Source organism: Meles meles, chromosome 21, assembly GCF_922984935.1.
Source record: "Meles meles chromosome 21, mMelMel3.1 paternal haplotype, whole genome shotgun sequence".
Lineage (NCBI taxonomy): Eukaryota > Metazoa > Chordata > Mammalia > Carnivora > Mustelidae > Meles > Meles meles.
The window spans coordinates 23746451-23761058 of NC_060086.1; the positions used below are offsets into that span (position 1 = coordinate 23746451).

Consider the following 14608-nt stretch of genomic DNA (forward strand, 5'->3'; position numbering starts at 1 on the left):
CCTTGATTCATTCGTCATATAGTGTCCAACGTGGGTTCCGGATCCAGACAATCTGCCTGGCGCATTACTACGCTGGCCCCTCTAGTCCAGACACCAGGCCATCCCCTGAGGGAAGCCAACCCCACCGGCCCCAAAAGTTCATGCTTGGGGTGCTGAGTGCCAGGCTGTCCCAGGATTGTCCCCTCGGTCCCTGGCCCTCTATTCTGGCCAGGAGTTCTGGGGAGGCCGAGGCTGGAGCCTGACGCTCTCTTTGGTATCGTGATCATTAAAAAAAAAAAAAACCAAAAACAGAGGAGACAAATGTTTCACAGTCTTAAAAAAAATAGGAGTCTGAGGAGAGAAGCCAAGGTCCTCCGTTTGGGAGCCCCGTGGGAGGCCGAAGCATCCGTGTCCCTTGAGGTGTGCTGACCCAGCTGTGGTGTGTCCAGCAAGCGATGTCACTGGCCAGAGCCGTAGGGCCAATTGAAGGTACTTGCTGACAGCAGCATGTCTCGGATCAGCGTCTCGGAGGGCGTCTTGCCCACCAGGCGCATGAAGAACAGCTGGGAGTTGAGGGAGTTTTGGAGGGCGCACAGGGCCGGGAGCCGCAGTAGCGGACGCCCGAGGTGCTGGGGCCCGGACGGGGACTGGGCCCGCACATGCTCCGTGAGGGCCACCTGCGCCTTCTCCTGCAGGCGTTCCGCGTGCGCTGGGTCGGAGAGGCCACAGGCGTCAGGCATGAAGAGCGGGATGGCCTTGAGGAAGCCGAGTCGACCTGCAGGCGGCCCAGCTTGTCCACCTGCTCCTGGAAGGCGCGTACCTGGTCCGTGAAGGGCGCGGCGTGCAGGCGGGCGGCGGCCCGGAGCTGAGCCCTGTGCAGGGGCAGAGCTGCCTGCGCCACGATCAGCATGAAGAGCTCGCTCAGCGGAGGGGCAGCAGCGCTGCCTGCTCGCACACGTCAGTGCCCAGCCCCGCGCCTGGACGCGGCGGGATAGGGCTCGGCTCGCAGCAGCTGCGCGATCAGCACCAACACCGGCTGCCCCAGGAACTGGTCTCTCCCCGCGGCCACCAGCTCGGAGCCCGGGGGCGCAGCCGGAGGAGGCGGCCGCGCTGCACCACGTCCTTCCTCATGCCCACCGGGAAGCACTTTTCAGGCGGCAGTATTGGCACAGGTGATGCTGGGCGATCTGGCAGTCCCGGCTGGACCCGCCGGTGTCGCTTCGGCTGCTGTGGAAGCTCCGCTTGAAGCAGCTCTTGCAGCCCTCGCAGGTGAAGACGCCGTCGTGCTTGCCGCTGGACGTGTCCCCACACACCATGCAGTCCACCTGCAGCCCGGACCGCTCTTCTTCTCCAGGATCAGTGTCGCTGGCAGCGCCCGGGGGTGAGGCCCAGGAGGCCCGTGGGGGTCTGCAAGGCCCTGCAAGCTACCGCCCCCCTCTGTGGCCGCACCTTCCCTGCCTGCGCCTCAGGCAGGGCCCCAGCCTCCCTTGCAGCCGCCGCCACTGCGCACCCTGTGATCCCGCCTCACGCTGCAGCCGGTTTTCTCTGGGATAGTTTTTATAATTTCTCTGTTCTTCTCTGTCTCAGTTTCCAATGCCTCCCTGTGTCTGCAGCCTAAACATTGTAGGCGAAGTTTGGGTTTGGAATTGCAGAGACTAAATAGTTGTACCCAACCCAGTGCAAACCAGCAAAGCATGAAGGACTTTTTTTTTTTTTTTTTTTTTTTTTTTTAAGATTTTGTTCATTTAACACAGATCACAAGCAGGCAGAGGCAGGCAGAGAGAGGGGGAGGCAGGCTCCCTGCTGAGCAGAGAGCCCAATGCAGAGCTCGATGCAGAGCTCCATCCCGGGATCCTGGGATCATGACCTCAGGCGAAGGCAGAGGCTTTATTTAACCCACTGACCCACCCAGGTGCCCCCGTGGGGATTTTTTAAAGAAAAGACAGATGCTTAAGTCCTATTCTAGACTCACGGAGTCAGAGCTCTCTGGGATAGGCCCCAGGGTACAAGGACCAAGCATGTTTACCATCTAGATGCATTTTTGGAGAGCATTTTTGGCATTGGGCTTTCCATTATCTGAAAAAACATTCAGCGAGATTGGGAGAACCCATAAATTAACGTTGGATGACACTTAGCAGGGCTCTGTCCTTCGGGTTCTGGGATATCGTGATCTGCATGTTTGGTGTAATGTGTTACAGCCTTAGCTCTTGTCAGAAAGTTATGGATCGGGGTGCCTGGGTGTCTCAGTGGGTTAAAGCCTCTGCCTTCGGCTCAGGTCATGATCCCAGTGTCCTGGGATGGAGCCGAGCAGGGAGCCTGCTTCCTCCTTTCTCTCTGCCTGCCTTTCTGCCTACTTGTGATCTCTCTCTGTCTGTCAAATAAATTAATTAAATCTTAAAAACATAAAATAAATTTTTAAAATTTTAAAAAAGTTATGGACTGTTTTTTCTTTTGTTTTCAGTTTTTATGTATTTAACAGAGAACGAGCCAGAGAGCATAAGCAGGGGGAACAGTAGAGGGAGAGGGAGAAGCAGGCTCCCCGCTGAGTAGGGAGCCCAACGAGAGGCTGGATCCCAGAACCCTGAGATCATGACCTGAGCTGATACCAAGAGTCAGATGCTTAGCCAAACTGAGCCACCCAGGCACAATTACAGGACCTGATGTCTTAGAAAATAAATTGCAAGGCTAAAGAAAGAGAAGGGAGAAAGTGAGGACTGTAATCAAAAGAGGTTTGTGAGACCTGTTAACGAATGGCAAAGTATGGTCTTTTTTGGTGTTTGTTTTGTTTTGTTTTGTTTTCCCTAAAGAGAGAGAGAGAGAGAGAGAAAGCATGAGAGGGGAGGAGGTCAGAGGGAGAAGCAGACTCCTCATGGAGCTGGGAGCCCAATGTGGGACTCGATCCTGGGACTCTAGGATCATGACCTGAGCCGAAGGCAGTGTCTTAACCAACTGAGCCACCCAGGCGCCCCAAGGTATGGTTCTTACTCTCACTCTGGATTTAACAAACAGAGTCAAAATATTTATGAGAAAATCAGATCAATTTGAACTGTGGCTTGACATTTCATGGTACTGAGAAATTATTATTTTTTTTAATCTTTTTTTTTTTTTAATTTATTTGACAGAGAGAGAGAGATCACAAGTAGGCAGAGAGGCGGGCAGAGAGAGAGGAGGAAGCAGGCTCCCTGCAGAGCAGAGAGCCCGATGCAGGGCTCGATCCCAGGACCCTGAGATCATGACCTGAGCCGAAGGCAGCGGCTTAATCCACTGAGCCACCCAGGCGCCCCTATTATTATTATTTTTAAAGATTTTATTTATTTATTTGACAGAGAGAAATCAAGACAGGCAGGCAGAGAGAGAGAGGAAGGGAAGCAGGCTCTCCGCTGAGCAGAGAGCCCGACGCGGGACTCGATCCCAGAACCCTGAGATCATGACCCGAGCTGAAGGCAGCGACCTAACCCACTGAGCCACCCAGGCACCCTTTTTTTTTTAAAAAGATTTTATTTATTTGACAGAGAGAAATCACAAGAGAGGCAGGCAGAGAGAGAGGAAGGGATTGAGAAATTATTTTGAAATGTGTAAAGAGTGATGATAGTTTTGTGGGTGTATCTATGTGTGTGTCCATCAAGGGCAGTTTTGTTCCCTGGGAGCTGTTTGGCGAAGACGGTGGGTTCACAGGAGCAGCAGCAGCGGCGTCCTCACCGGGCTCGGTCTGCAGTGGGATATCGGTGGTGTCTGGCTGTCTAGCTTCTCTTTCTGCCTGTTGTTTTTTTCATGTTCTGTCTTGTTCTTTGGCCTCCTAATAGCCTTTCAATAAATTCTTTTTCTGTTAAATTCAGTCAGAATCAGTTTCTGTGAAGCAAGAATTCTGCCTTAGAAAAGAAAAGGGTGAAGCCCATGTATAGAGGAAAGGTGATTTGACAGACTGGCAGGAGACAGAGGAATTAGGAGACATAGATACATAAAAATATGTATGTCATTTCTGTATCTAACAGTGGCATTTACAGAGTGTATAGTAGATGTATTTTTATATGCACGTATATATGTATATAGTATTTGAGAGCAAGAGAATCTCATGGCTTCTGTTTTTCTTGTTCTTAACTTCTGTCCCTCTCGAGACCACAGTTTAATTCTTCCTCAGGAATATTAGGAGATAGCCCCATATTTCTTTCTTTCTTCTTTTTTTAAGATTTCATTTATTATTTGACACAGAGAGAGAGATCACAGATTGGCAGAGAGGCAGGCAGAGAGAGACGGGGAAGCAGGCTTCCTGCCAAGCGAAGAGCCCGATACGGGGCTCGATCCCAAGACCCTGAGACCATGACCTGAGCCGAAGACAGGGCTGAACCCACAGAGCCACTCTGGTGCCCCCCCCCCCATTTCTTTAAATAAGAAACTCTCCTTCCTACTTGAATAAATGCAAATGGACTTCTGTCCCCTACAACCCGGAGAAGCTTGGCATAGTTTAGATGATGCCGTGCTCACCTAACCACCTTTTTGCTATACCTGCCCTTGCTCACCGCTGTGCAGAGGTTCCACAAACGTCTGTTTCATGGGCACATGATTGTCATTTGTCTCCAGACAGGGAACGAATGTGCTGTTCATGGCAGCAGAGGCACTCTGGTCTTCTTGGTCTCTCAAATAATCATTGTAAGTGGACATACTTATTGAGAGTTCTTTCTGTCGTACGTGCCCGTCTTTCATAAGTTTTGCCAGCAACCTTCCGTCTCTGAACACCACTGACTGTAGGGTCCTCAGCCCTTGGGTTTGTGAGGCACAAGGAATGAATGAATCCAGCGGGGCCCCTTGAGAGACGCCTGCTGGACTCTCCTGGTGGGTCCTATACCGACGGACACAGGCCATTCCAGCTTCATCGAGGAAGGTGGCATCTAAGGTGGGAGCGTGTACAGGCAGGGTAGCCTGGGTTTTCCGAGAACAGGCTTTGAGGCCAATAGCCTTAGACTATCACCCTGACTCTGCCCCGTGCTCCTGTGCTTCCTTAGGCATGTTACCTAACCTCTCTATGCCTCGGTTTCCTCATCTGTAAAATGGACTGTTTTAAGGATTAAATGTAAAAAATATGTTTACATACGTAACTTCACAGAGAAGATGGCACATGGGGAACACTCGAGAAGTATTTTTATTGTTACTCAACATTGTGGTTAATATTATCATAGGGAAGTTCTTCCGGTGTAAAGAGCACAAAGCAGGAGATGCTCCGTGTAGAGGATGGTCAACCTTTTGGCCCCTTCCAGGCCCTGCGGTTGCCATGATGCCATTTACCCATCAGCTCAGTGATCTCATGCTTGGGTGACCCCTGCTGGGCCAGCACATTAATTATGCAGCCTTGGTAGCTCGCAGGGGCCTGGTCTGGTGGAGAGGGTTTGTGTGTTTGAGCTCTTGGGTCCTGGCTACCTGGACTCCACCACCTTCTACCTGTGTGACACTCGGGACCTAATCACCCCGTGACAGGAAAGCGATCGGGACTATCCCATAGGGTTGTTGGTGACCATTAGATGGAATGACACATATAAAATGCCTGGCACATGCCATGAAATGTTTTACCTCATTGCATTTTCTTATTCTTTTTCACTAGCTCCCAGAACAACCCATTTCTGCCCGTTTCTGTGTCAGAGAGGTGAGGTGATTCGCTGCAGGGCCTACTGTTAGGCGAGTAAGTTGAGAAAAAGACCTTGCAGGTGTAGGAAAGAGCATGAGTAAAAGCAGGGAAGTGAGAACCCGCTGTGAAGCTGCAGGTAACCCGGCGTGGCTAGGGAGCCAGATGTGGGTGAGGGAAGGGCGCGGGATGAGTTGAGGAAGGACTTTGGATGCTCTGTGCTGAAGGACAGTGGATCTCTGAGGATTTTGAAGTTGGAGTGACCTCGTTTAATTTGCATTTTCAGAGCATTGCAGAGGGGAGGTTGGAGGAGGAACCAGAGAGACAGAGTGACTCAGGAAGAGGATCTTCTCTTGTGGATCAGGGCAGCAGAGCAGAGGGTTTGAAGCAGGACACGATAAGGTCTGGGTCCTTAAAGGCACAGCCCACTGGGGAAGAAGAGGCCTGAATGGGAGGGAAAAGTGAGAAGGGCAGAGAGTAGAAGGGATCCCAAGTCTAGGAAGGTGGGCAGTTCTGTGAGACGTTGGGGTATGAGACTGGCTCCCTCCCAAACTTTGGGGTGGTCCGGACCTCAGTGTGGGCGGTCAAGGTGCACCCAGAGAGGTGTTCTTAGACACTGGGCTTCGCATACTTTGGGCCCCATGGCCAAGCAGGACCCATCCGAGTAGAGCTGCCTGCTTTCAGAAAGCAAAATGGCTTCCAGACCGTTCTGTTCTTTCTAACTCTGAGGCCTTTTGCTAGTCCTGGAGAGTGAGAGGAAGGTCTGCTAATGGTGGGAATTGAGTATTCCTGCCTGGCTGATGGAGTGAGGCTGGGAATCAAATTTGGTTTAGAGAAGATAAATGTGACAGTTTTTCTCTACTCTCTTTAGAGAATAAGAATAAATTCATATATGTTACTTGCCTCTTACATATGTTAAATAGGTTTTTTTTTAAAGATTTTATTTATTTATTTGACAAACAGATCACAAGTAGGCAGAGAGGCAGGCAGAGAGGGAGAGGAGGAAGCAGGCTCCCTGGGATCATGACCGAAGCCAAAGGCAAAAGCTTTAACTCACTGAGCCACCCAGGCACCCCTGTTGTTTTTTGGTTTTCTTTAGTTGAAGATCTTCTCTGGAGGGAAATAACCCTTGAGCCCAGCCTGGGTTCCCCCAGAACATCTCTGTGTGGCTTCATTGGGCCTTATATGGTATTTCTCAGTGGGTCACTAGAGGCATCTGGGGCCGGAGAAATTGTGAACGTTGCAGATGGCTTGTGCACTTGGCTCCTCTGGATGTCAGTGGTGTTCCCTTGCTCACTGTGACAGCCCCAGGCACTTCCCACATTTCCAAAAGCCCCCATCAGGGAAGTGCCCCATCTGGTGGAGAACCACTCGGGTAATGGGCTGAGTGAAGGGAGCAACTCATTTGGACGCTCTAGGTGACATTTAGCTCATCATTGCCACTGTGATCATTCAAAGATAAACCCTTAACAGGGACAGCAAGAAAGTATTTGAGACAAAGGAACCACAAAACAACTAACTGTATAGAAACATTATAGTCTGTGAGAGCGAGCCTGGGGGAAATCAAATATGTGTTATTGTGAATGCTGCAACGGTCATTCTTAGAATTGCTACACATGCAAGAAATTCCGAACAAGTGCTGCGTATCGGGCCCTCCAGAATTTTGGCACAGGTTTCTTCCAGAAAGACATTTTTTCTTATGTCATTTCTCTATCAGGGAAGTAGATGAGTAGAAAGAACACCAAACCTAGAAGAATGTGGATCTCCTAGGGAGACTGGGAGACTCTTTGCCCCTCCAAACCCTCCCTCCCCCACTGTCTTCTCAGGCCTCGGCTCTGTTCTGTCTCTGGGTCCCGGTTTCCCTGTGTGGGGATCTGAGCATCGCGGTGTCCATTTCTCTTTGGGTGCCCCTGCTGTGTGTCTTTCTTTGCTGCCACTTCCCAATGGTGCACAGGAGAAGAATGAGGCACAAACAAGTCAGCTGTAAGACAGAGGGAGCAGGGGACGACAGCTAGATGGACTGTATTTATGAGATACAAGATAACAACCAACAAAGGAGAAGAAGTATATATAATAGTCATAGGCCTTGTGAGTAAACGAGAAGGAATGTGAGTCAAGCGTTGATCACAAGTCTTACAGGTAAACAAACAGAGGAGTAGGGGGTGCCTGGTCAAGCAGCAGGGAATTTGTAGTTGAGCAAGTGCACTTAAAGGGATTCTTCTTTTTTTTTTCCTCTCCTTCAATTAATTTTTCAGCGTAACAGTATTCATTGTTTTTGCACAACTCCCAGTGCTCCATGCAATACGGGCTCTCCCTTTTACCCACCACCTGGTTCCCCCAACCTCCCACCCCCGCCTTAAAGGGATTCTTCTCACAGCAGGCTTTCTTTGAGGCTGGGGAGGCAAACAAAAAAGGAAAGCCCGGGGTGTCCTACCCTGAGTGGGCCTGGCATCCCCAGCGTCTGGGCTTCAAGGGTGTATACATCCTCTCCACCAGAGGCCTGCTGCTAGTACGTGTTTTTCTCAAGGTCATCTTTAAGCACGCTTGCGTGACCAGTACAGATTCTCATTACTTATGTTCTAAGCAGTATATGATTCTGAGGGACGGTTACACTTTGCCCACCTTGCTGCCAGCCCTCTGCCCACCCCGCACCTGCTTCTTTTCTCTGTTCCTGTCTCTGCCCCATCTGCTCTGCCCCATCTGCCCAGTTCACATCCGCCTCCCCTCTTGTCATCTTGTCTCTGGCCGCTTCCCGTCTCTTCCCTTCTCCGTCTCCGCTCCTCCTCCAACTCTTCTGCTCAACGCACATTCAAGCATCTTTGCCCCTTTCTCTGCCCTCCTCCTCCTCCTCACTCCTGTGCCTGTCCTCTCTCCTCCCTCTGTCTCTCATCCATTGGGAATAGTTTGTTGGTGGCTTTACTCAATTTCAAGCAGTAAAGACCTCTAGACCCCTACACACACCAGCCATTCATCTGGGGGAGCCCTGAAGTTACAGACCCAACCAGTCCCTGTGTGCAAGGGGCTCTTAGTGAGTGAGTCACATTTCTGCAACTTAATAAAGCTCTTATTGCGTATGTAACTTCCATCTGCCTGTGGCTTTGGGTGCGGCCCCCTGTAGGGGAATGCCAGTGACCACCTCAGTCTGGATGACTGAGCCACAGAGTGAGAGGGAGGCGGGAGGCTGGACCCTCAGTGGGCAGAATGGGCGGGGGCATGTGCTGGGAGACAGGGTAGTGCCACCAAGGGGGCGGCACCTGCTCTTCGCCCCCTGGGAACTGGCCCTTAGCTGTTGGGTGGGTGGGGCTTGGCTTTGTCTTCACCTTCAAGGGGACAGTCCCATCACTTCTCCGTCATCTCCAGGCTATATTCAAGGACAGGTGTGCCCCATAATCGGTGTGGTCCAGACCCCATGATTCTACTTGGTGACTTCTCAAATAAACGACAAGACTCAGGGAGCCTGGGGGCCCGGAATGCTTTTGCCGGCTCGTTGTTCTGCATGTCGGTTTCCCTCCCGCACAACTCATTTGCTGTGCATCTGGATTGCAGGGAGTACGCCTGGGGAAATGACATGGTTTTGCTCCTGAGATTTGAGACTATCTTATTTCACTTGATCATCTCTTATTGATGAGCTCCTTCTTTTCTTATATTAAGGAGACTATCTCCAACTTGCTGTGACAGCTTTATCGGCCCTTTTGTGGCTGCGTTTCCAGCCAGCTAAGAGAACTGCAGTCACATTAATTCGGCATAAATAACAGGACGATCCACTGGCTGGGGATGTCCGCAAGCCCAGAAGGCTGGCTCTTCCTGAAGCTTCCTCCTGCGGTGGGTAGTGTGTGTGTATTTGCCAGATACTCTGAGATCCGGAGCCACGATGTCCAATGCTGACCTGGTGGGGACTTATAAAAGCCTTTTAGGCTCTGTGGGTTCAGACTCTCTATGCAGTAGGAGATCCTTCCTTTTGAGCTTGTACGTGCTGTAGGACAGACAGAAGTTTTGGGGTCAGAGTCACCTGATTTGTGTCTTGCCTCTGTGCATAATAACTAGGAAGTTGCTGATGAGTGAAAGAAAAGTTTTAATGTGGTTATGCTATTCATTAAGCACCTGTAAACATTTTACATGTAGCAATCCATCTATTTTCACAATCACTATAAGAGATTTATTTTCTTCATGAAGAAACTGAGTCATATACACACACTCAGGTAGTCACTTTGGTTCAAGAACACATGCTTTTGACATGTTTTGATTACAGTTCACAATTAAACATTAAAATCTCAAGGTTGGAAAGGCTGTATAATGTTTATGCTGAGTCAGATCCCTTGAGGGGCGGGAGTCAGACAGGGCTGCTATGTAGGGCCCTTCAAGTTGGGCACTGCACAACTCCAGGACGACCATTCACTCAGACCAGGGATCAGCAAACCGTGACCCTTGGGACAAATCTCGCCTGACTTCTGTTTTTGTAAATAAGGCTTTATAGGAACACGGAATGACATGTTCATTTATTAACTATCATCTGTGCTGGCTTTCATGCTACGTTGGCAGAGCTGAGTAGCTGCGACACAGTACAGCCCACAAAGTCTAAAGTGTGGGCGATCTGGCTCCTTACAGAAACACTGGGCTGACCATTCTCCCAGAGGACAGTTTAAACACCCTTGAGTGGTTCCGTGTGGCAGCCCTGGAGCCGGAGTCTAGCAGAGTTCTGAACGAGTCGGCTCTTCCTGCCATGCAGGTAACTAGGAGAACATAGGAGATAGCAATCTCTCTTTCACAACTATGTACACTGGGCCCAAAGACTCGGGACAAGGATGGTCATGGAAGCACTGTTTGCTACAGGAAGGTGTAAAGATAATCCGAAAATCCACCTGTAAGAGATTTGTCTAAATAAAGGCAGTGCATTTATGCAATGACAGATCACACAGACCCATGTGTGCTGAAATCGGTCGCTAGCAATTCACACAACCGTGCATCTCTGTAACTGTGGAAGTGCTGCGGCCGCTGTATTTTGTTACTCTAAAATGCCACTTCCTTTGAGATGCACCATGGTTTTATGTGCCACTAAGAAGGAAAGGAATTGGCCACCATACAATGCCTTTAATTGTAAGATGCATCCTTATTTCAGAGATTTCTTAATTTGAGAAAAAAAACCCCATCTGTATCCTAGAATACATGAAATATGATTTCTTTATGTATTCCTGTAAGAATACGTGTATTTATGAAAATGCACAAGAAAAAGTCTTTATGGATACACATGCAAGGATATAGAGATGATCTATCCCCAGGAATGTGAGTGAAATTGAGAGAAGGGGGCTGAAACAGAACTTTCGCTTTTTAATCTCTATGCCGCTGAATTGCCAAAAATCTTTACCAGTGTGTATTATTTATTTTTTTTTACGTATGTAATTTCAAATAGTATATTTTAAAGGAAAAAACCTAATTAATTAGATAATACTATAAAGTATGTGGCACAAAATTGGAGGAGAAATAATTTCATTCTCTCTCTCCTCTCTGGTCATGCAGCAAGAAATTTGTGCACTTAAGAGAGACAAAATATTGGGGCACCTGGGTGGCTCATTGGGTTAAGCCTCTGCCTTCGGCTCAGGTCATGATCCCAGGGTTCTGGGATCAAGCCCCGCATCGGGTTCTCTGCTCAGCAGGGAGCCTGCTTCCCCCTCTCTCTCTGCCTACTTGTGATCTGTCTCTCTTTCAAATAAATAAATAAAACATTAAAAAAGAGAGAGAGACAAATATTGGGAATGTTTTCTGAACAAAAGGTGTATTATAAATTTAAGATGTCATTGCTACTTATAAAAGGCTTCTGTTTACAGACAGATATTTGGTCGATTTTTAATTTTATTTATTTTTAAAAGATTTGATTTATTTATTTGACAGGCAGAGATCACAAGTAGGCAGAGAGGCGGGCAGAGAGAGGTGGAAGAAGCCTCCCTGCTCTCTCCCTGAGCAGACAGCCCTATGCTGGGCTAAATCCCAGGACCCTGGGATCAACCTGAGCCGAAGGCAGAGGCTTTTACCTACTCAGCCACCCAGGCGCCCCAAATTTTTAGTCTTCTATTTTCTGTTCTTCCAGAAAGACAGTTCCTCTATTAACTATAGTTGATAATGAACTCTACAAATACCACACAATGTGAAGAGGTTTTGGGTTCTTAGCTTCCATGAAAAGCATATCGATGAGAGTTTTTCCATGTGCCTTTCCTGCACACAGAAAATTTAGGAAACAAGTGACTTGTTAGCCATAACCACAGGAACTACATTATTCATACCATTTCCAAGTGAATGTTTGTGCACAGGCATTTTTTTCCCCCATATTCCTTCTCCATACTGCTGAAGGAGAACGGGGACAGGCCTGTTCAGAATAATAAATAACCCCCACATCATCTGCAAAGTGGAAATTTAACTGGGAAACTCCCCACATCCCAACCAGAATGGGAACATTTCTACAACTCGCACTGTTGTATTTTCCTCATTTTGGAAGACAAACTGGCAACTTGTTAAGTCATGATGTGAGTAAAAAGACTTTTATACACGGAAAGGGGACATTTATGTGAACAAAATCGGGATGATCGATTCCCAAGTTGTAAGAGACTTTGCGGGTCACTTGGTCCAGCCCACTGGTGTCCTGTACCACAGTCTCCATGGCTGGGGCTCAGCTTTGGCTTGTGCACCATAGGTACTTCAAAGGACTCTGTGTTCAACCAAACAGTGAAAGCGCAGTGCAGTAATAACTGTGATAGCAGTGCCGGGGGATGGGACGGCTGCTGTGGTCTGTAGGTCCAGCAATACTTCCTAGAAATGGCGGACACTGTTGGTTGCTCTATCAGTTAGAATGGCTTATTTAGCTGCATGTAATATAGTACTTTAATATAGGCTAAGTAAGAAAGATAATGAACTGATACAACTAGGAACTTCAGAGAGTAGCAATCACAGAACTACTTTAGTGGTTCAAGGATGTAATTCAGGAGCCAGGTGCTTTTCATCATCCTACTCCCCCCGTATCAGCTTATTAGTTTTTCATACTTACGCTTATTGCCCCATGGTTGCAAGGTGGCTGCCAAAGCTCCAAGAATCATGTCCTCTCACCATCAAGTCTAACGACAAAAATCAGAAGGGTAACCAGAGACAGGGAGGGAGAGAGAGAGCTTGAGCTCATTTCATGTTATTATACTTTTATCAAGGAGGGCCAAGATGAAGCCCCTTAGAGGACTTCCCCTTCCATACAAATGTCTGGAAACAGAGCGCATGGCTCCCTAGCTGTAGGGGAAACTGGACAGTGAGCATCTTGTTTGTTTGGCCTTTATAATGCAAGGTGGACGAAGGTGGAGTGCTGAGAAGGACTCTTGGGTTCGCCGATTGTCTGACGTCATCACCCGCTGTGCCAGGTGCTATCCGTTCCTTTCCGGATTTGTTCAGGAATGTGATTGGCGGGGAGGATGGGTCCTCTCCAGTCCCCAGTGATGACTGGGTTAAGAGATTCCGTTCCTCCTGGTGTCAGGAATGGATGGGGATGGAGTTCTGGCCGGCGACGTGTGAGAAGTTATCCCGCAGAACTCTGAGGAGCTTCTAGGAGACTGAACCCCTGTGTTAGGGGGGAAAGGGAAATGGCCTCTTCCCCTCTTTCAGAATTTAAACAATTTTGTTTGATGTTCTGGCACTCGGAGTTACTGCAGTCCTTTTAAACCAGGAAAGCATTAAGCGTGAAGACAAAACCGCAACACATCAAAACGGAAGATTAGAGAGATGGAAAGGGCACTTATCCATCTGAACTCTGGAACTTCCTACCTCTATACTTTTTGTTCTGCGTATCTTTGGTTTGCTCCTAAAAGCAGAATTCTGAGGGCAGAGGGCTAATATGCCCCTTGTTGGGTGGTGTGATATCAGAGAACACGTGAGGGGGACAGGGAGGAGGAAGAGCCCGTATGGGAAAGCATTATCAAGTTGGCGGCCCTGAAGTGTGACTGTCCCCTAAGAAGCCCTGTAAACTGCATGTCAGGCCAGTGCCTCTAGAGGGCTGGAGTGGGGGGATGCTTTCCCCACCAGCTCTCATCTTCCAACGGTCACAGGTTCTCCTGCGGTGTGCTGATTGCCTCGGACTTCTGAGTTTGCATGCCAGGGTACCAGCTCAAGTCCCACAGCGCCCAACAGCTTGGCACTAACAGGGAAGCCTTGGGGAGATGAGAAGTGTGGGGTCCAGGTGAAGGGGTGAGTTGGGGCGCAGTCTGAGGGCACCTGCTTCTCATGGCATCTCAGGGGTGGTAGGAGTCGGGTGAAGCGGTGTCTCACGTGGTCCGCCCCTTGCATCAACAAGAGCGCCCTGTTGACCTCCGCTTTTGCAAACAAGATGTCCTTCCTTCTTCCCGGAGAGAAAATGTACAAGTCTGATTAGTCACAGAGTCCGCATCCAGCTGGGAGCCAGCTAAATTCTCGGACAAGTCTCTCAAGGCGGGAGAGTTTGTAAAACTATGATCCCTGCTCCTGCAGTTGGTGCGGAGCTCCTCGTTCCTACGCCTCACCTTCACCCTCTGCTACCCTGCGAAGTTGGACTTTGAAGCTGCTACCTTGCCCTTGTTGGACCATGGCTCCTGAAAATGCCGGTCTTCTGTTCGCATGGGGCATGGGGGCAGCACAGGATGCTTCAGTGACTTCTCCCTGCCCCCATTCTGTGTCTGCGCCCCGAGTGCCTCATGTACTCAGAATCAGGGAAGCTCACTTGCACTTGTCCCTCGTTTCTTTGGCTCCTTGCCCACCGGCATGAGGAACCCAACGCACTGAGAGGATGAGAGTGGCACCTAGGAGGTGTTGCATTCAACAGTACATAGCCTTTGTTTAAGGGACTTGGCGGTGGAGTGCCCGCAGCGTAGTTTTCACAGACAAGTATCACATATCAGAAAGCAGGAGGCTGGAGTGCATTTTGTTCATTCTTTCATTCAGCAGAAATTGTTGAGGGTGTCCTCTGTGGTGGGCCCTTCCTTTTGGGTGGGTGGAGGGTGTTCAGTGATCGGGAAC

General features: G+C 49.2%; 2 protein-coding genes and 1 pseudogene across 3 annotated transcripts in view; 1 reads left to right on the forward strand and 2 right to left on the reverse strand.

The window, feature by feature from the left end:
- LOC123933384 overlaps positions 1-14608 on the forward strand; it is a 66728-nt gene that overhangs the window by 8014 nt on the left and 44106 nt on the right. The window contains exon 5 of one of the 2 annotated variants that reach the window (XM_045992481.1): positions 327-1656. The exons of the other annotated variant lie outside the window; for it this stretch is intronic. Coding sequence (XP_045848437.1) covers positions 327-398 — 72 coding nt within the window. The 3' untranslated portion in view covers positions 399-1656. Of the gene's footprint in view, positions 1-326; positions 1657-14608 lie in introns of those variants that run through there. 2 annotated transcript variants of the gene reach the window in all.
- LOC123934130 lies at positions 274-4581 on the reverse strand (annotated as a pseudogene).
- LOC123933383 overlaps positions 3720-14608 on the reverse strand; it is a 348492-nt gene continuing 337603 nt past the window's right edge. The window contains exon 8 of the mRNA XM_045992480.1: positions 3720-3828. The gene's annotated coding sequence lies outside the window, so the exon portion shown is untranslated. The remainder of the gene's footprint in view (positions 3829-14608) is intronic.